General features: G+C 48.6%; 1 protein-coding gene across 1 annotated transcript in view; it reads right to left on the bottom strand.

The window, feature by feature from the left end:
• Nucleotides 1-845: 845 nt before the first annotated feature.
• The window catches only part of SLCO2B1 (solute carrier organic anion transporter family member 2B1), a 61324-nt gene continuing 41341 nt past the window's right edge, over nucleotides 846-20828 (bottom strand). Inside the window, exons 8-15 of the mRNA XM_075491359.1 lie at nucleotides 20473-20581; nucleotides 13569-13733; nucleotides 11785-11977; nucleotides 10828-10987; nucleotides 5655-5824; nucleotides 3753-3817; nucleotides 2921-3041; nucleotides 846-1349 (exon numbers count right to left, since the gene is read on the bottom strand). Coding sequence (XP_075347474.1) covers nucleotides 1175-1349; nucleotides 2921-3041; nucleotides 3753-3817; nucleotides 5655-5824; nucleotides 10828-10987; nucleotides 11785-11977; nucleotides 13569-13733; nucleotides 20473-20581 — 1158 coding nt within the window. The 3' untranslated portion in view covers nucleotides 846-1174. The remainder of the gene's footprint in view (nucleotides 1350-2920; nucleotides 3042-3752; nucleotides 3818-5654; nucleotides 5825-10827; nucleotides 10988-11784; nucleotides 11978-13568; nucleotides 13734-20472; nucleotides 20582-20828) is intronic.

Raw genomic sequence — 20828 nt, forward strand, 5'->3', positions numbered from 1 at the left:
ATTCTGGAGCCAAAACCTACAAGTTACCCAATGGTCTGTGGTTGCACACTGATGGTATAAGACCAGGAACACAATTTGTGCTTGGGTGGAAAGGAGCCCCGAGATGGGAAGAATGCAGAAAATAGAGGCAGCTGCACCAAAATAACACCAGGCTCGACTTTCACCCCATAATTACAGCTGCATCTGACAGTAACCCCTTCAAGGAGCACAGCAAGGCTGTCTGGCTCTGTGGTCAAATGGCTTAGCCACGAGCTCAGCCCAGTCTGCAAGAGGGCTGGGTTCAACCTTCCTTTCTGGTCCTGCATCCCTGGGGAAAGTTCTGCCTTTCTCAAACTGGAAAGTGGGAAGGAGCCTTAACACTCACATGCTTCAGTAAGCTCCTGTGACAAGTACTGATAATGCAAAAATAAGAGTTACTACTCTTATTGCTGCAAAATGTGGCCGTCCTGCCAAAGCATGACAAGTCTGCGGCTATTGGAGTTTCTCTCCTAGGCTGGACCTGTGGTTCCTTTTGGTGTCCACCCTCCCTGCCTCCCCTCCCCATCGCCCTCATCCCTGCCCCTCGCCACCAAAGCAGCATCTCCACAGCAGCTGGGTGAAGTATGTGAGTTGGTCCTTGCAGTGGCCCACAGCCTGGGACACAAATCCCATCAATGTCAGCTGGCGCTGGATGAAGCCTTCAAGGAAGAGAGACCATCTAACACCATGAGAGCAAAAGGAACAAGCACAACTGACATTTTGGGGGCAAGGACAGACCATCATTCATGAAGATGTACGAGTTCAGTACAAAACCATTTCTTAAAAATGATTTATTAAAAAAACCACAAAACCTTTCAGCTATATGGTTAATGCTCAGTGCTGGCATCACCAACACTGTCAGCAGGAACAAATGCTTTGGAGGACATAAATCCAGAAGACTGCAGTGTCCAAAGGTTAATGTGTGTGGACTAATCCACATGAAGAGCAAGTTGCACCATTGAGGTGGAGGCGGCAGGCGTAGAACAGCGTACAGACAGACTCCCATGGCAGTACAGAAGTAGTACATCGCACCCAGAAGATTAGGAAGCAGCCCCATCGTCTATCTCTCCAAGCATCCATCCTTCACAGTTCAAGTGTGGGGTGATTCACATGGCTTCACCTCCCTGGACATGGATCGCAATTCACTTTTTTGGCATCACACTTTGGATTCTGGGCTCTTTACGGGGTTTCCTGACAGTTTCTCCTTCTCTGGGTCTGCCTTTGTCTCTGCTGCGCTACTGGCTTCCCTCTCCTGCCGTCTGAGAATCACATACACAGTCGTGAAGCACAGGAAAGCGCCCACCTCAAAGAAAAACTGGAGACCAAGATACCTGTGGCGTGGAAACACAATAAATCAGGACACCAAGCACCAACACCCAATGTCCCTGGGCACCCAGCAGATACTGAACATGGGGATGGGCTCCTTGGGCACATTGAGCAGTGGGCAAGCAACAGCTGCAAGCCTGGCTCCTGAGAAGGGTGGCAGAAAGAGGAGGAAGAGCTAGGAATAGCAACTTCTCTTTGGTGTCACATTAACAGATCATATCTCCTGGTAAAAAGGAGGCATATAAAAACGTGTCTTGGGGTTGAGGGTGAATAGGACTTGCTGCAGCTATTGGGCACGGAGTCACTTAACAATATATTTGCAACAGGGATGGAAGACCACCTACAGCTCCCTTCCAGCCTCCCCACGGCGCACAGGCTGGATTTGGTGTCCCCTGTGTGTCAAGCTGGGCTGTTCTGTTGGAAGATGAACCCCAGGGTGCAAGGCACCCTGCATGGACCCTGCACCACCTCCCAGGCAGCTTTGAGGCTGGGGGTCACCCCTGCTGCTGCATTACCTTCATGGAGAAGGCATCAGGCCAGGCTGCTTGTGTCTTTGCTGGTGAAATAAGTAATCATAGCATCATAGAATAGCCCAGGTTGGAAGGGACATCAAAAGATCTTCTGGTCCAACATTTCATGGTAAAGGGGGCCTAGATGAGATTATCTAGCACCCTCTCCAATTGCATCTTGAAAACTTCCAGTGACGGGGACTCCACCACATCCCTAGGGAGGTTGTTCCAGTGAACGATTGTTCTCACTATAATGCAGGGAGCGCTTCTGGAAGTGGACCTCTGTGGTCTATAGCATCAAGTTAGCATGGTCCTTGGCACGGCTTTGGCTTGTACTCAGCACTGGTGAGGCCGCACCTCGAATACTGTGTTCAGTTTTGGGCCCCCCACTACAAGAGGGATATTGAGGTACTGGAGCGCGTACAGAGAAGGGCAACGAAGCTGGTGAAGGGTCTGGAGCAGAAGTCTTATGAGGAGCGGCTGAGGGAGCTGGGACTGTTTAGCCTGGAGAAAAGGAGGCTGAGGGGAGACCTCATCGCTCTCTACAACTACCTGAAAGGAGGTTGTAGAGAGGTGGGGGTCGGTCTCTTCTCCCAGGTAACAAGTGATAGGACAAGAGGAAATGGCCTCAAGTTGCGCCAGGGGAGGTTTAGACTGGATATTAGGAAATTTTTCTTCACCGAGAGGGTTATCAAGCATTGGAACAGACTGCCCAGGGAAGTGGTTGAGTCGCCATCCCTGGAGGTATTTAAAGGACGTTTGGATGAGGTACTTAGAGACATGGTGTAGTGATGGTTTTTGGCAGTGTTAGGTTTATGGTTGGACTCGATGATCTTAAAGGTCTTTTCCAACCTATATGATTCTGTGATTCTGTGATTCTGTGACTTCCCTCCAAACCATTCCTGAGCACTGCTGGGAGTCAGCACTGGCCAGGGGGATGCGAGTGTCCCTGTTTGCTTACCATGGCATATGCAACAACTTATCCCACGTCGAAGGTGGCCTGATGCCACATTCCCCCTGGGTTTCCCTCTGCACCCCCAGCCCTTACCCTGACCGCCCACCCCTACCTTTGCCTGAAGAGGTTATTGTCGTAATATCTGCAGGCTGCCTTCCTGTCGCACTTCTTCTCCCAGAAGATGCAGGTCGTGTCGATGGCGCTGCCGTACAGAACGGGCCCCGGCATCCACGCTGGAAGCAGAGGGTCAGAGGGGGCTTTGTTATGTTACGGGAGCACCTCTGCGGGGACAGACCCAACCCTGGTTACTTTCCCATGTCTTTGGGCGGAATGTGGCTGGAGATGGTTTTCTTTGCTGTGGCCCATGAAGCCACTGGTCCTGCACAGCACGCCAAGGGCCGGTTGTGCCGGTTTGCACCCCACCAAGATGCAAGAAGGTCCTTCTTTCTCATTGCTCTTTGATAAGGGACCATCACTGATCCCAGGAATGATGTTCACCTCTTTCATGCACTGCACTCCTTCCCATGACTGCAGTGGCATGTTCTGGGGGCCTCCAGGTGAAAACTGATTTCCACCATAAGAAAAATAACTAGTGGGATCACAGGACACATTTTGCAGCCACCCTGATATGCTGGAGGCAAACATGCAGCATCTGCACACAGCCAAGAGTTGTCCTCCTGGACCCAAACTTATTCCCTGCCCTCTTTTATTTAGCTGTGTAGATGTAGCCCCACGGAGATGCCTCTTCCCCTCCCCACCATGTGCAGCCCCCCAGACCCTGCAAGGCATCATCTTTCCCTGGCTTAGGACAGGCTTTGGTCACTCTGAAACTCTGAATAAACAGCACTTCTTCAGCCCTGGGGCTGCTCAGGGATGAAATCCCCATGAATCCCCAAGAGCTGCCATGATTTTCCAGGACGGCATTTCAACAAGTTTTAATTTACCTAAAACTCTCAGCAGCATGAACTGTATCCCAACTGCAAACGATTTGTCTTCAGGCTGGATGCTCCTGAAAAACAAAATGGAAAGCGTGCCCTCTGGTATTTGCGCAAAGATGGATGTTTCCTTCCCTGGCATCGCATGAAGCCTTACCCAAAAAAGTCATCCTTCAACCCAACCACGAAGGACCCCAGGCAGTTTCCATTTACGTCATCAAAAATGACGTTCCATTCATTAATGCTAGAAGCTTACCACAGCCTTTTCTTGGCCTGAAAAACCTACCAAACTCTGTAGGAGACAGGGAGGAACTCAGCAAAGTATTTTTGTTTTTAATTTAAAGAATCCGTATGAGTAACACACAAACAGAAACCAATATAGCTGCTGGCTCTGCCAAACACAAGCAATACTGTAAGTGATTTACCCGTCGAGGAAGTGGCTTTTACTGAGGTGGGATGCGCCAGTGTATATTTTGGTGGTACCCCAGTTTTCTGAAATAAATATTTCAGGCCGTGTTCCCTGCTGGGGTCACACACGGGAGAGGAGCGGGTGGCAGAGGACGCACCCAGGGTCATCCCACCTCAGGGGACTCGGCTTCCCTTTCCTCTCTGGATGCCTAGTGTATGCATAGCTCACTCATGGCATAAAAGGTGATTTAATAATGCCGGGGGATGGAGGTAAAGACAGGTTTTAACCACAGCTTTTCCCTAAAAAGCAACTGTTTGGAGTGCTTCGACCACAGAAATGCGCTTGGAAATACCATTTATAGACTAACACAGAGATTCCCCCATGGCTTTCCCCTCTCCCCCAGCACAGCCCCAGCCTCAGCCTCTCCTGCCCGTCCCAGTCTCCAGCTCCAGCACCAAACTGGGGCTCGTGTCGAGGCTGGCTCCAGCCTGCCGCTGCCTGCCCCATAGGCACCCTTCCAAGGGTGTGGGAAACTAGAGTCCTAATTGCTTCTCTGCACTAGGAAGGGAGGCTGTATTCTCAAGCAAGACCCATCAGAAGGAAGGAAGGTAATTAAACTTAACACGGAGCTGCGTTAAAAAGTGCCAAAGTACTGCTATGCTAAATTAATGCTGAGTTAATGGTGCATCTCGTTACTGAGGTATCATCAGCCGTAGGTGGGGAGAAGGAACAGGACGGCTGCTGGATCTGAAGGTTGTGCTGAGACCAGGAATGGGAGGTGCTGGGGGCAATGTGGGGTCCCTGCGGGCCCCACGGCCCTGTCGGTGGGTGGAGGTGCTGTGGGGGCCTGGCATGGCATGACACCCACTCACCCACCAGCTGCTCCTTGCCTGAGCCTGCTGGTGAACACCACGTTGCGTGCAAGAGCAATTGGCCATGCAGCACCGGTGGCTCCATGATAAAGGCTCCAGCAGCCTGAAATCTCCACTTGCTGCTTAACTCCACAGGGCGTTCAGCAGCAACAGCCAAAGAGACCTTGGAAGAGCCTCGGTAGTCTTAGGGCAGCCGGAGCTCTGTTAGTGCAGGGTCTTCAAGAGCAAGTCCTGAAGGTCTCTCCTGCTTCAACATTTGAGACTGGAGATGCTCGATGTTTCTGTCCTGCCCAGACATGCCAGGTCTTTGCTAGCAAAGCTCAGCCTGCTCCTGAGACAGACATAGCCTAGAAGATGGACAACCACAGGCACTGCCAGATGACAGGAGCAGGGAAGCCCCATTCCCCATTCCCTGCACCAACACATGCAAGAACCATGTAAAAGCAACGGGAGGAACTGGGCACGAGGTGCAATATAGGGCTGATTTAACCCTCCAGTCCCTCAGCTGGAGAAAACCTTCCTCTGCAATTCAAGGACCCCTCGGTTTCCCAAACACAACCTCTTGATGCCTTTTCTGCCGTGCTTAGAGGAGTGGCTGCACCTAGACCATGGCCAACCCAGTCTGCTCACCTGAGGATGAGCATGAAGGACGGCGTGTGGGACGTGCTGGCGAGGATCCCCGCCAGGCAGGACAGGACCACAAAGGGCAGGAAGAGGTGGGAGCAGCCGGTGCCACAGGTCCCGGGCTTGGCAAACCCCTCAAGCCCATTTTTAGAGATGCAGCTGCAGTTGGTGTAGTTCTGCAAAGAGAAGAGAAAACCCAGAGGCTGCTCATCTGCTCAAGGCTATGGAGATACCAGGGAGAGCTGCCAGCTGTCATAGGGAGGGAGGGTGTTTAGGTTTTGTCTGTAAATAATTAGCAGTAATTAGCACTCAACACTTCAGGGAGAAGGGGCAGGGGGAAGAAAAAGAAACGCATACAGTGAAGCTGGCTGGGGATAACAGACTGAGCGGATGAGGAAACACATTTTCCCATCCCCACTTCCAGCCTCCAACATGCTGCCATCTCTGAAAGCAGGTCCCAGTTCCACCAGGTCCCATGGGCATCACGAGGATGTCACACGGGAGAGCACGCACAGCTGATGGGGGACCACAGCACTACCTTGGTTCATCTCTCTGTGCTTCCAGAGGCCCCTGGCAGTGCTCCCAACCCAAACGCATCCTTGCCTTGTTCATGCGAGCCCTAGCAATGCCTCCCGACCCCCTGCAGCAATCCTTCTGTGCTCGTGCTTCCTTTCTTTCACGCCTGTCGTGCACTGAAGGTGCTTACCCACAGGTTTATTTCAATGTCATCCTTTGCCAGCTGAACGCTTTGCCATCCTGCATAAATCTAAAATCTTGGCGTGGAAAAATCTCACCCACAGCTGATAAAACATTCCAGCCTGATGTGAGCCTACTGGCCTGTGTTATGTCTTTTGGAGGAAATCTCCAGGGGAGCAGCCTGGGCTCCATCACCTGTACCCAGCTTGTCTCCTGCTGTGAGACCCTTCATCCAGGGGCTACGAGTTGAGCAGAGCTGGCAATCAAAGCCAGAGCCCAAGCTCAGGGGAGTATTAAATCTGAAAACACTTCCTAGGGGAAAATGCAAAACCTCACCTTTGAGAGAGAGTCATAAATAACCGGCTCAGCATTAGCAAAGGAAGGATGCCCTGGGGCGAGGGATATGGATTTTTTATTTTTCTCCAAATTTTAGTCACAATTATCTTTTTTTTTTTTTTTTTTTAAAAGAAACCTCATTTTTTTGGGAGAGACCTTTAAATAAAATGAGCATGATCTTATTGTTGCTGGAGGGGGACAGATTCACAGCAGGATGGCAGTTTACAGAAGGGTGCTCCGGAGGCAGGAGCAGCCCAGGGTCTCCCAAATCCCCGTTCCCACATCACTGCCTGGGGAAGAGGCATGGCCGATGCCCATAAGAGAGACCCACAAGGAACTGCTCCCGGCTGAGAGCACGGGGGGAGATTTGGGATGAAAGGGGACACAATCCCTCCTCCCACCTCTAGGAAACAGGATTTAATATTTTAAATTAAGACTGGGATTTATCTTCTCCAGTCATCTGAAACAAACTAAACCAAACTCATCATCTGGGCTTCTTCTGCAGTCATGGAGGGAGAGGTGGGTCTCCAGAGGACCCACCACAGATAAGTGCCTATGATAGCTGAGATTAATTTGGGCCAAAGCAGTTAACAAGAATGCAATTAGACAAATTAAAACTCATTCAATCTGTGCAACTGCCACCTTTTACAGAGAATTGGAGTCACGATATTTAGGGGACTCGCACAAAGTCAAATGGAGACAAAGGGCTGGAAATGCACGCAATGGAGGCACAAGACCATGCTCTGCCCCTTTCATTTGAAACTTCGGAGGATTTTTAGAGCAAGGAGCATGACCCCGGCTGCAAAAACCTCCGAGCAGCGGGGACAAGCCACAAAGTTACCGGTGGCCCGTCCCCATGAGATGCATCGTCTGGGCAGCAGTGCCACGAGGCTGACGCAGCACCAGGGCTGGGAAAAACCACCCGACGAAGCACGGAGAAGAGAATAACCGCAAGCAGCCCTGAAATCGGGACTGTGGTTTCTGGGCAGGGACAGGCAGCTGGATGGCATGCAGCCAGCCCCGGGTTTTTCAGGGCTGTGTGTCAAACATCCCCAACAGTACCATTTAGCAATTGTTTTCTTAAGAGAGAAAGCTGCTCACATCAAACTCTGCCTGATGCCGTCTTATTTCTCCCTTTTTTCCCCAGCTGGGACCTTCTGGTACCCTAAATTTTGGGGTGTGTGCTGACCAGCTCAGATCTGACACAGCTGGCAGCTTAGGGATGTCCCTGCTCCCACCCGTGGCCATGCACGATGAGAGCAGAGCAGGGCTCAGAAACCCAGGAGCCCCATGGCACGGAGATTCCCGCAGTCCCAGGGGAGCCCCATGGCCACCTCTCTTCAACAGGTCACGCTGGACCTAAACAAATAGCAAAGCACTAAAAGGTTGTCACTGCAAGGTCCTGCTCTTGGGCAAAGTTTGCAGGCTCCTGCCGTTGCCCGTGATAGTTGGGGACATCGGGAGATGCAAAGAGCAAATCACTTTCAGTGTACCAGAGCTTTCAAACGAGAGTGTTAAAGCCAAGCTTGCACTGTGCAAGCCTCCTCTGGAAGGGTTGCAGCAAAGCTGAGCACAAAATTGCAGGTTTTTCTGCACACTGGGGGTGTTTCCAGAAACCCAGGCATTTGGGACATGGAAAGCAGTAGGCAACAGGTCCCTGCACTGGCAAAGAGCTGCTGAAAATAGCGAGAAAAGTGTAATATAGCAGAGAAAGCAGGAGCTGGAGGAATGCCATAAAATGCAATAATTTCATTTTTCCTTTCCTGCAACAGGTAATACTCAAAACTGGACAGGGACAGAGGTTGCTCTGCGGACACCTGAGCTCAGCTCCTAGTCCAGCGTGATAAAGGAGCAGAGCTCAGCATCCGTAGCCACGTCACTGTGTGCCATGAACCCCCCGTCCCAGGGAGATGCAACGTGCTCCAGCTACTACGTGCTGGCACGTGGCTTGGCATTTATAACAACACGCTGAGATGCAGTCCCTGTGTGGAAGAAGCTCTCACACAACTTAAATTGGGTCAAGATGCATCAGTAGGTGGAAAGAAGATTCAGCAAATTATCTCAGCGCTAAAGGAAGAGCCAATGCTGGCTTTACTAAGTAGCGCTTGCATGGCATCATCAAGGTTTTGTTGTAGCGTGTGGCTACACATAATAATATGTATAACGAATGCAGGAGTGGGTCACGTTCAGGAGCACAGGGTGTCAAAGGGCTGGAGGCATCTCTGAGGAGGAAGAAGCAGTTGAAAAGGATCCGCTGTACAAAAGGCAGGCACATTGATGCAGAAAAGCACATTTGGGACTAAGCTCTGGCAGAAAACATAATTGTTATTAAAATGAAGTATTGTTAATTAACAAAATGCTGCTAAAAAGTGCCCAGACAGTCCCATGCTGCCGTTATATCCTGTGCCAAGAACACAGAGGAAAACTACTCACTCTATATGGATTGCTAACATTTTTCAGCTAGTGTTTTGAATTGGCCAAGATGTCCTTACTATTTATTTGTTGAACTGTATTGCCTATTGTTGAACTGTATACCCAACAGACAACTGGCACTGGGAAAACACAGCCCTCCTGGGGTTTTGGTGACAGGCAGGGAGCAGCAGAGGAGAGAGAAGCACATGGCAGCAAAATAACCCGTCCAGGTCTGCAAATGAAGGGAAAGCCGAGAGCAAACCCCATTTCTCTAGCCCCCGCATCGGGACTCTCCTAATAAATTATCCTCTTACGCAGACGCTTGGCTTGACAACCGGTACTTATGGAGGGGATGCACACTGCAACTAGTGACTTTTTAACCTGCAAACCTGCAGGCTGAAAGGTGGAATAACATTGTTCTAAGGAGGCCCTCCCAGAGCATGCAGCGAAGATCTGCTAAATGTCAGCGCTGTGTGCACTGGGGCAATGGTCCCTCCAGGCTTGGCTTGCCCAGAGCATACAGAGTTGCTCCCTGAGAACCCAAAAGCAAGATTTACCTCCTCTCTCTTCATCTATAGATGCAGCATAGCTAAAACAAGTCATATAATGGAAACACCCAGGCTGCTTCTGCAACTATAGGTGTCAGTTGAGCTTTTTCAGTCGGTATTTCCCCCCACTCTGCAGGACGGCAGTTTGGACCAAGTGCAGTTTTGCATTTTGCTTCAGCAAAAAAAAAAAAAAAAAATAAACTGTAATAAACTGTAAAAATAAAAATAAACTGTAATTATAAAAATAAAAATAAAAATAAAATTATAAAAATAAAATTATAAAAATAAAATTATAAAAATAAAAATAAACTGTAATTATAAAAAAAATAAACTTAAAATACTTTAAGCAGTATTTTAGGTAAAGCCCAAGCAAATACTATTAGGTGAGCAGTCTGGGTGATGCCTGCTGCATGACATCGAGGTATGTGGAAATATGTGCCACCTGCATTGATATTTTGCCTTCGCAACCCTGGAAAAATGGAAACACTCAGACTCCATCCAGTTTCAGAGAACTTCAGGCATATGATGCCAAATCAGGAGCCTGATTTCGGTAGGTCCCTATTCAAGGAACACAGAAGGGGCAATTCCCAGCAGGAGCCTGGAGGTGGGCTGACTCACCCCATGGAGAAAGCATCCCTTGAGTACAAGAGGCATCCATGGACTTGGGGTCATGCGAGGTGCTGTGATTAGCCCTTCCCATGCTGCACATCCTCCTGTCCCACCACAGGAAACGCAGCTGAGAAAGGTGACCTTGTTGGTGACTGTTTAGGGGTGAAGGGAAAGCAGAAGGTCTTTGCATCTGCCATGCAAAAAGTCCACTCAAGCTGCTGGGTAGCAAGGGAGATATTGAAGCTAGGGTTTGTGGAGCAAAACCTGACCTGGGGGGAGCAGTGGATGGGGAAGGACACCTTGACATCCTAAAAGGTTGGATACCTAAAAGGTTTCTGCTTGCTGCCTTGACCAAGGACCTGTACTGGCAAGGGCTGCGTTATACTGGAGAGTGCTAAGAGACACCAAGGTTTTCCTGGGACGTTCTCAACCTTCCCCTGCTCATCCCACAGGCTCACGCAGAGCTTGTCCACCATTAACTAACATCAGAAAACCTAACTGCCAGACGTGAGCGCTGCATTGGTTATCCCTCATTAACCATCCCAAGCCAGGACACGAGCGCAGTGGGAATGACTCACCAGGACCGAGTTGTTGTCTGCATTGGTATTTACGACTCTGCAGCCGGCGGAACAGGGCGAGATGTATTCAATAGAGTTAGAGCCGCAGATGGGGTTGTAGGCTTTCTCAGGGCAGTTACACTGGAGGTTACACTCCAAGGCGTGGTGTCCAAATTTAGAGCTACAGCAGGAAGAAAATATTAATGCATGGTATTGAGCATCATTAATACGCATCTTATATAGGAAATACACCGCATGTATATTGAGATTAGTAAAGAAACACTTGATTGCTTAAAAAAACCTTCCCGACATGTAAGTGAGGACCCACAGAAATTCCACTACAACCCCCCAAGCCTCTGCTCTGCCTGGGCAAAGGATCCTGACCACGAATGGTCAAGGGATTCACCCACTTCCTTCATACTTGGCCCCAAACGTGGGGTCTTGGGGTAGTGCAACACCACGCTGCGGGAGGTGGTGAGCTTCCCACTGAGGGCTCGGACCAGCTTCCACTGAGACCACAGGATGCTGAACATGTGAATTTACAGCAACTTGGATCAAGCCTTGAGGGAAGACAAGGGCCTGCCGGCATTTAGCTGTGTAGGGAAGCAGCCACGGCTTTGAAGGTGTGATCCCAGGGCTGGCCGCTGCCCAAATTATTTGCCCGTGAGTAACACGCTGCACTTTCCAAGATGACATTTTAATCTTGTGCTGTTTGTGCCAAAAATGGGTTCACTTTGGGTTTCACCACCAGTCAATGAAGTTAGAAGGAGTAAGGACGCTGCAGATTCAGTGTTTATTCACAAAAGCATTAATTTCTAGCCTTATTTTATCACCATTAACTGTTTCTCAAGAGGGAATAAACCCATTTCTGGGTATTCTGCTTAACTTCCACCTCCACCCCAAGGAGCGCAGCTGGGGATGGGGGGTACCCACAGCCCTGGGAATGACCCACCCATGCCTAGCTGGAGCTGTCAGTACCTCTCGCTGTAGGTAACGCCCGCGACCTTCTGCGTGGGGCAGCCGAGGAAGAGGAGGGGGAAAGCCACGAGCAGGCAGAGGAACATGCCGAGGACGCACATGGCGCTGCACTGCCTCAGGGACATCTGGAACCGCTTCAGGATGGCACCACCCACCACGATCCCGACCATCGCCCCAGGGATGTTCACAGCACCTGGGGAAAGGCAGGTCCTTGTCTTCCATCCTCTGAGCCGTATCAGTCCCTTCATTACAGCGAAGGCCCAGAGGATTTGTTGCTGGATTCCTGTTTTTCAATACTGGCGATCTGGAGGGGACCAAGGTTTTTGCAGAGACCGGTGGAATAATGCTAAGAAAGAGCAGTTTTGCAAAAACAGCGGGACCCCCAGCAAACCGGCTGTCTTATGTATCCGTGCATGGAAGATGTAGGACCAGTGAAAAGCTATGCTTAATCCAGCAAATGTGATTTTTCAGTGTAGACAGGAGAAAATATCAATGAAACCCGGAGAGGATATTTAATTTCTGCATAATGCAGTAATGTGCCCACTTCTGTTGTCATCATTATAAAACTGTGAAGGTTTCCATGACAGGCTTGGAGTTTTGCAAAACCCACCTTACAATGGGATACCAAAGAAATGCAATCTGTTTAATTCAACAAAGAATCAACAGGGAGGTTGCTTTCAGCCCGTAAATGCCCACACAAGGAAGGGTTTTCCAACTACAGAAAGCTTTTTGATGTAACAGAAAAAGGCAAAGCAAGATTCAGTAGCTGGGAACAAAAGCTAGATAAATTCGAACAAGAAATACGGTGCACGTCTTTAACAGAGCGGGTAAATCAAGCCTGGGAACAACTCAGCAGGGCACATCAGTGGAAGACACCACTGCTTCAGCATTTAACCTTTCTGCCTGTATTTAGCCTGGGTTGCTGGGCTTTACCAGTCTGCTCTGCTCACTTTCTTCTGATTTATTTGTTGCAGACTTCAGAATACTCTTTCTCTGAGGATGCATGCTGTCTGTTCAAAAATATACTGAAAATACTTCTGTGTCTGGATCTCTGAACTCTTCAACTGATTGTAAGAGTAGGGCTTTATTCTTCATATTTTTATTACCATGACAAGCTCGCACAGGGAGACCTCAGTCCCAGACAGGAAATTCTGGATATTACAATACAAGCAAAAGCAGTCTAATCTCAAGAGCACATATCCTGCTCAGCATTTATTCCTTTCCTTCTTAACAATACCAACAGCAAGCAATTAGCCGAACCGTTACAAGCAATTAGTCTAACTATAGCAAACATTCTGAAGAGTTTAAGCTTGATTAGGACACCAGCCTGACTGGCCTCTTGCTGCAAAGTGTCTTCAAAATGCACGCATGCACTAGTGAAGTTTTAAATTTTATTTACCATCTACTTTTTTAAAGACCCTTAACCCAATGATCGATGTAAAGTAATCCCTGTTACAGAAACGTGCACAATTCATATCCGATGTTTCTTTTTTCCCTTGATGCAATGAGTTGGTTTCCTCTCCTTGATTAGAGAGAACAGCTTTAGATAACAAAGATTTTGCCAGGTATTGAAAGATTTTATTGTAGCAAGCTCAGGCTGCAATGTCAAGGAAGGAAGGTACACAGTAGCTGAGAAATCACGTGGGCAAGGACTTCGTGCCACGTCTGTCTGTAGGTAACGGAAGGAGACTGGCAGCTCCAGAGGGAAAGGTGCTTCTTAGCGATCTCTAAATTGTTTTCTAAGAAGTGCTCAAAAGCTGGCGAGCCTTGATAGCAACACTTACCGATGATCATGTTGGCCAAGGACGCCGTCAGGGAGAACTGTCGCTCCAGGAACTTCCCCATGAATGTGGCTAAACCAGCAACCATGGCAGAGAGGTTGACCTGAGCTAACACCACCAGCAAGTAGACGGGATGACGCAGGTTCCTCAACAGGACCACAGGAAAATCTGAAAGGAAAAGGGGAAACCTGTTGCATGTGTAAGAGGTGGTCAGCAAAATATTAATCCATGAAAGTGGCAAAACCTTGAATTTTCCTGCATTTTGTGTGCAGAATTCACTCTTTAGGAGTGGTGAGCTCCTCTGAACATTTCATTTACAAAAGGGCAGAATGTGTGCTTTCAGGGTTTATCATTTCAGGGCTTGATTGTGTGACCATTTGGATATTAAAAAGTCAGGACAAAGCATCAGGACGCTGCAAAAATTAAACACCTGAAAATTGCAAAACAGGGTGAGAGAGGGAAGCCAACAAACCCTCATCCCACCTGCCTCAGGAACCAGCCATGGGATGGGTGAATCAATGGCAGAAGTTAGTTGTTGCAAAAGATGAAGCAAAAAAGTCGGGTTTTCAGTGCAAAGCATGTCCAGCCTCCAAGCGAACCTGAGAAGAGAGCAACTCCTCTCTGGACACGTCCCATCCCTGCAGAGCTCACGTCCGTATCTGTTAATCCTTTTGATTTGCTGCTAAGGTTGGTCACACTTAGTTTCTGCTGAAGCCCATGCAGTTGAGACTGGGAACCGCTCTAAACACACCTGCACGCAGGCAGCACGTAAAGGGTCTGTGCCAGTGCAATGGGAAACTGTTGGAGGTGTCAGCATCAGTAGAACGGAACGGAACGGAACGGAACGGAACGGAACGGAATAGAATAGAATAGAATAGAATAGAATAGAATAGAATAGAATAGAATGGAATGGAATGGAATGGAATAGAATAGAATAGAATAGAATAGAATAGAATAGAATAGAATAGAATAGAATGGAATGGAATGGAATGGAATGGAATAGAATGGAATAGAATAGAATGGAATAGAATAGAATGGAATGGAATGGAATGGAATGGAAGAGAATAGAATGGAATGGAATAGAATGGAATGGAATAGAACATGTTATTAGGGGCATTGTCCAAATGCCTCTTAAACACTGACAGACTTGGGGCATCGACCACCTCTCCAGGAAGCCTGTTCCAGGGTTTGAGCACCCTCTCGGTAAAGAAATGCTTCCTAAGTAAACTCTAAACGAAGCATCTTGATCCAAGAAAATTGATAACTCACATCCACACTTGGGTGATTTGCTCAAGCAACCCTGAACATCTGCTAATGCGGAGGACAAATCTGCTGCCTTCTGCAGCGATGCCTCCTGCTGAGCTCTTATTCAGAGCTGCCAGGGTCTTATGATGCCTTAGGAGAAAGGCAAGTGGCTCTGCGATAGTTTTTCAGCCTCAGCTGAACCTCTGTAAATACTGCCTATGTCTCCTGCCTTCAACGGGTGGACTGTACCGGGGTGGCTGAGAGCAAGATCGAAACCTGCATGTCTTTGCCCCACCACCCATGGGCTGAGGGCTGCAGCGTTGAGTGATTCAGGGGCTTCTACAAACACACATGGCCCAAGTAAACATCGCCTCGGTTCCTTTCCCTGAAGCTTTCTGGCAGGGCTTCTACTAAAACAAATACAAAAGTAGCTGGGAAGTCATTAAAAGTTAATTTATTTGTTTGCTGTGGTTGCAATGTCAATGTCCTTTTTGTTTCAATCATAAAAATGTATTTTTTGATTACGGGCAAGAAACACTCCAGCAAATTCCCCTGTGGCTGAACCCTTATTGCTTGAGAAAAAGATATCTTCAGCCTGCTCAGCAAAGACAGCTGCCCCGCTCCCAGCATTGCCAGAACCGGGATGCCCAGTGCTGACACCCACCAGCTGGGAGGCTGCAGTTCTCCCGCCTGGAGCGATTTCTCCTTTGTGCACATCCTGAACCCGCTTTCTGCTCGTGCCTTTGCTCTCCCTGAACCATCTCCTTCCCCCGTGCTCTTCCTCCGGCTTTGTAGCACGCAAGCAAAGGGAGCGCGTAAGGGCAACTTCCACACAAACAGATGATGAGTTTCCCAGATGAGGTCTCTGAAAGTCAATATGCTGAAGCAGAGATAAGGAATTAACAGGGAGGATTAATGCAAGGCCCTGCCATAAATTAATGGTGTTAATTCTTAGCAGCTCACAAACAATCGGGACAATCTTTATATCTGCTCCAGCACAGAGGCACTGGGGCACTGCAGAGGGACAACTATCTGGTGCTTGCCTGGGATTTGCCCCAAGCTGTGTATTTGTTTTAGCTGTCGTAAAAAGTTATGCAAAGAGCAAAGGTCCCTCTGTGGATGCGAGGGGGTCCTCCGTACACGAAGGCAAAGCTCTCATTCATGGGAGTATCGCCTCTCCAGCTCAGCACTCTGCTCTCAGGGCTAGACAAGCAGCTAAAGACACTAGGGAGCAGCAAGCTCAGGGCACTAGAGAGGGTCCAAGCATGCAAGGCAAGTTCAAGGACCCTGAAATAGTGACAGTTGGAGAGCTGGGAGGCTAGCAGTCAACTGGGGAGGGAATGAGCTGCGATGACATCTCTGCACTAGACCAAGGTGAACCCCAAAGAAGGGAGGTGGTTTTGCTCTTAAGTATCAATAGAGGTCTTGCTTTTTGAAGCATATTCCTGCCTAGTTTACACAGTGGATATCTCAGCCATATTGTAAATACGAAGCCTCCACTTGCTTGCTGAAAGATCTCCCCAGAGCTAATCCAGCCTTTTGTGGGAGTTAGTGGGAATCTTCCACCAAAAAGATTTCTTCTCCCTAGAGTTCTTCAGTTTTTTCAATCAAACTACACCCCCTGTGCCACCCCACATCAGAGCGATAAAGCTACGACAGCGAGCAGATCTCCCACTTCATGGTGGGAAGCAGCAAGGTTGCCGTCCTCTGCAATCACCATCTCATTACTAATTTGATCTTCCTTACAGCTCCAGAGAGGAAGCTGGACAGATACTAAAAGCAAGTGGAAACTTTAAAATAATAATAAAAAAATATCCTTGAAACTATCTTTAGGCACCACAGAGAAACAACCAAGTCACAAGCCCAGTGTTTTAATTGCTTTGAAGATCACCTTTAATGGATTAATTCCCAGTATGTGCAACAGAAGCTGAACATCCTCCCAGGTGTTTTCAACAGAAGCCTAGAAATTAGCAATGGAAATGACTTCAGGCTAGCTAAATCCTACTTTCTTGATTACTGTGAGCACGTCCAATGCCTGCAAAAGGAGCACTTTGTGAGTACAAGGAGCAGCGTGCAACCCAGTGTCATCCAGCGCATCTGTGCAAGAGCCAAGATCATTCCCCACAGTGTTTTGACTTTCCTACTTTTGAATAACTCCAACGAGTGGAGCCTGCTCCCTTCTTGGTTAATTGACCTCATTGTTTGGAAATGTCCCCAGTGTTTTGCCTGAGTATTTATCCTGTACACAGCTCCATCCTGTTATTGCTGATTGTGGATGGAAAAGCTCTTCCTGTCCTTGAGGCAGAGTTCCCAGGGCTTTGCAAACTGCTCTCTGCTCATCACACCTTGCCCCAGAAAGATTTAAAGCTCAGTGGCTTCCAGAGAAATGGAGAATGTGAAGCATCTCATGGGATGGGCTCTAACCCATCCTCATTTTTTTCCCAATAAAGTAAAAAACAAAAATTCCCGCAAGCCTTATTTTGCTCTCAGTTGCCTCCGTGTGCACTGAAGCAACAGAACAAATGACAAAATGCATTTTCTTCTCCCTAATCATGCTTCATTTTGCATCATTTAAGCTGAAATAAGTGACTAAACAGCATTTCTGAACATCTTCCTCCTCCAGGTCAGCTTAGTAATTTAAGGCTTGCACCTGCCAAGCCCTTAAGAAAATGATGAACGCTTAAAGGCACTCTTCAGTTTTATTCTGCTCAAGGAGCAGCCTCAAGCGCTTTGCTGAATCACAGCCTAACCAGGCAGTGTCTTTCTCACCTGGAGTTTCCCCCAGGCTTGGGCCAGGCTTGGAGCAAGAGCTGCATTTTCCCCACTTGTCAGTGCCAAGGGAAAGCTGTCCCTGTTCCCTCCAGCTGACAGGCAAAGGGACATTTCTCAACAGGAGACGTTGCCTTCCTCCCGGGGGAAGCATTCCTGGTCCCAGGTTGAGTTTGCAGCCGGTGTGGGTGGCCCGTGTGAAAGTACAAGGCCAGTTTGCAAAATACTTTAACACCAGCGATGAGCCAGCTCCAAGTGTTGACTCAATTGACTCCAAGCCCGAGTGCTTTGTTTGGGCAGACCCAACACCAATGGTGTGAAGCACCTCCTAACTGAAAGTGATGAAGATCTGCAGATGAGCCCAATAAAAAAGCACAGCCCTCATCTCCAGGCCCGTTTTTTCAACCTATTTGCTGTATTCAAACACCTCAATCAGAGAGGGGACTTTGTCTTACGAAGGATGCAGGAGGAACAGGACTGAAATATCATAGGGAAAAATGTGAGATCTTGTGCAGTCCTTGCTTGATCCAATCCCTGCTGGCATCCTAACGCTTTCCTTCATCCCACCTGAACAGGGTGAACCCACAGCCATCAATGCTGGGCAGGCCTGGGGCTGCCTGTCCCAGGGACAGCACCAAAGTACCAGGCAGCTCTGGGAAGGGGACCACCTATAAAAGCTCCCCTTGAGATGCAGATGGACCAGCAAGCAGATGAGGTCCGATCTACTTTTTGCCAATAGCCGTCTCCAGCATAAGGCTTAGCCCCTTGCCCATAAAACTAATATTTTTTTTTTTTTCACAAGCAGTGAAAAGCTGTGAGCATAAGACTGAATTAACATACAGGTGGCTATTTCTCTGAGAAGATATTACAGGAATCTGCTTTGTGTCGTTTCTGCTGGTGGATCGGCACTGCCCATCTCCTAAATGCCCATCTTCTGCCTTTCTGCAGAGTGGGCTCCTGCTCCCCACGCTGCGTGCAGAGATGCCAGATGCAATCAGAAAAACCAAGGAGGTACAACTCGAAGATTTCGCAGCATAACCCCATCAGTTCCAGCCCTCTGAGACCAGCAAAGCGGGACCCCTCTCCTTCAGGAGCCAGGTCACCCTTTTGTACTGGGATATGGTGTAAGAAGGGCTCACTATGAACGCGGCACAGGGACCAGACCGTCCTACCCCATTTCTCCATCACATGTGTTTCATTCTGTCTCTCTTTTTAAACAACAGAAGGTATAAAATAACAAAGTGATTCAGGCTGGAAAATCTCCAAACGCTGTTTTCATAAACTATCGTGTAGAAAAGAAGAGTAAAAATAGAGAGGAAAGAATGCTTGGTGACAGAAAGAAGAAACAAAATAAGAAGGAGAATCGCAAAATGGGAGGTAAAAATTGTCTTTCTAGTGACCCATAGGTGAGCTAGCACTGAAGTTTTTAGACTTCAACCAAATTTCCCCATCTAACCATCACACACTACCTACCATCCAGTTTTAAAAAATCTTTAAAAAGATTTTTTCTATTAGAAATCCCAGTGATTTCAGCAAGATTGCTCTCCTAACAAAAATTACAGCCACTTAATTTTTTTCAGGACTGGGCTTTAGGGGATAAATTCTCAGAAATAATGAATTTATTAGCACAGCTCCTGCAGCCCTGACAACAGCAACCCTGATGCAAGCCCTGAGCCAAACCTGCAGCTCGAGCAGAGGTAAGATATTTCCTTCCCTCTTCACTCAGGAGCAGGGAGCTCATTTTTATTCATTTTTCAGAGGCAAAAAGCAGAGTGTCGGTGTGAAAATCCCATGTGAGTGCTATAAATCTGTTCCCGTGCAATCGCTTCCATCACGCAGGTTTTCTAAATGACAGTGCAACAAGGTCAGCGGGGGAATAAACCCCCAACTTGCTCCTCTAATTTACCTTTAGGCTAGCGAGCAAACGGTGCAACTAGCAGAATAAAAGCCTGCCCACGCTTGTCTGTCTGTGCCTGCCCTGCACTGACCTTAATAAAACAGAGAATTTCCAATAAATTAAAGGGATAATATTCAGGAAATATGGAGGAAGCTGACACATTGACTTCAGAGGATCACTTTTCTTAAGTAACTGCCAAAGTGCAGAGTATTTCCTTCAAAAAAACCAACCCTGAGAGGAGCCTCCACAGACTAAAGCCCAGCTGATTCCCTTCAGCACAAAGCCTACTCATTTCTAAACAAGCTAATTGCACAGGATTAAGATCACCCTGTACAAACATCCATCCGATTTTAACTGCCAGACCCTGGCTCCGGGCAGCACCGGCCATCCTCGGTGGGACAGGGAGGGCAGCCTGGCTCAGATATCGTCACCAGCCTTGAAAGAGGAGGTCTGAGGAGGCTTTTGGGGATGAAGAGCTGCCAGTGCTGCTGGGGGTCTGATTCCTGCTATGACCTGAGAGCTGAGCAATAGCAACTGGATGCCCTTAAGCTGCAAAACCCCTCTGACTGGGGGGCTCCTCCCCTTCCCATGGCTCTGCTCCAGGCTCACAGCTTGCACCCCTCTTTCCTGCCTGGCTTTGGGCTCTGATGAGGTTTTGGCCTCCGTTTCCCACTGCCCAGATGAGCCATAAAGCCATGCAACGTTGAGAGCTACCAACCCCAAATACTTTGATCAGCATGAGGTGGAGCGGGGTAGTCCGCATGTCATGGCAAGCATCTGCTACGAGCAGGCCAGGAAGAGATCTGCAGATCTAATTAAACTCAACAGAACGCCTAAGTCGCATCTTGAGGGCTTACCTCGGAGTTAGGCTGAGCACAGGGATGGAACGTCCCTTTTTCTTACCAGCATTGCAACCTGCTCATTGCCGGGACGGATATTTGTTGTGCAAGCAGAGAAACCCTGTGCAAGTGGGAGGCGGGGGACGCACACACTTACGTTTGATGAACTCGGTTAGAGAGAGGTTTTGCACGTGTTCGGATCTCGACCTGAGCTGTCTGAACACATTCTCGCTCTTCTTGCTGTTGCTCTCCTTCCCACTCGCCACCTGGGGACAGACGAGAGGCTGTCACTGCACCGACCACGCCAAAGTTTCCACTGAACTTGCTTTTTCTCTCCCAAATCATGACAGACAGCAGCCCGTGCTTCTTGCAGATGGAGTTCGCAATGTTTCTGGGCTTGGCCAGCACTGTTCATGTCCGGCGTGGAACGTGCGGCTGCTGCCGGGCAGGCATCCTCCTGCCCACCGCTGCTGCTCTGTGCCCGCACCGTTGGGTTTCCATGGGGCTAAGAGC

This window comes from Mycteria americana, chromosome 1 (genome assembly GCF_035582795.1).
Source record: "Mycteria americana isolate JAX WOST 10 ecotype Jacksonville Zoo and Gardens chromosome 1, USCA_MyAme_1.0, whole genome shotgun sequence".
Classification (NCBI taxonomy): Eukaryota; Metazoa; Chordata; class Aves; order Ciconiiformes; family Ciconiidae; genus Mycteria; species Mycteria americana.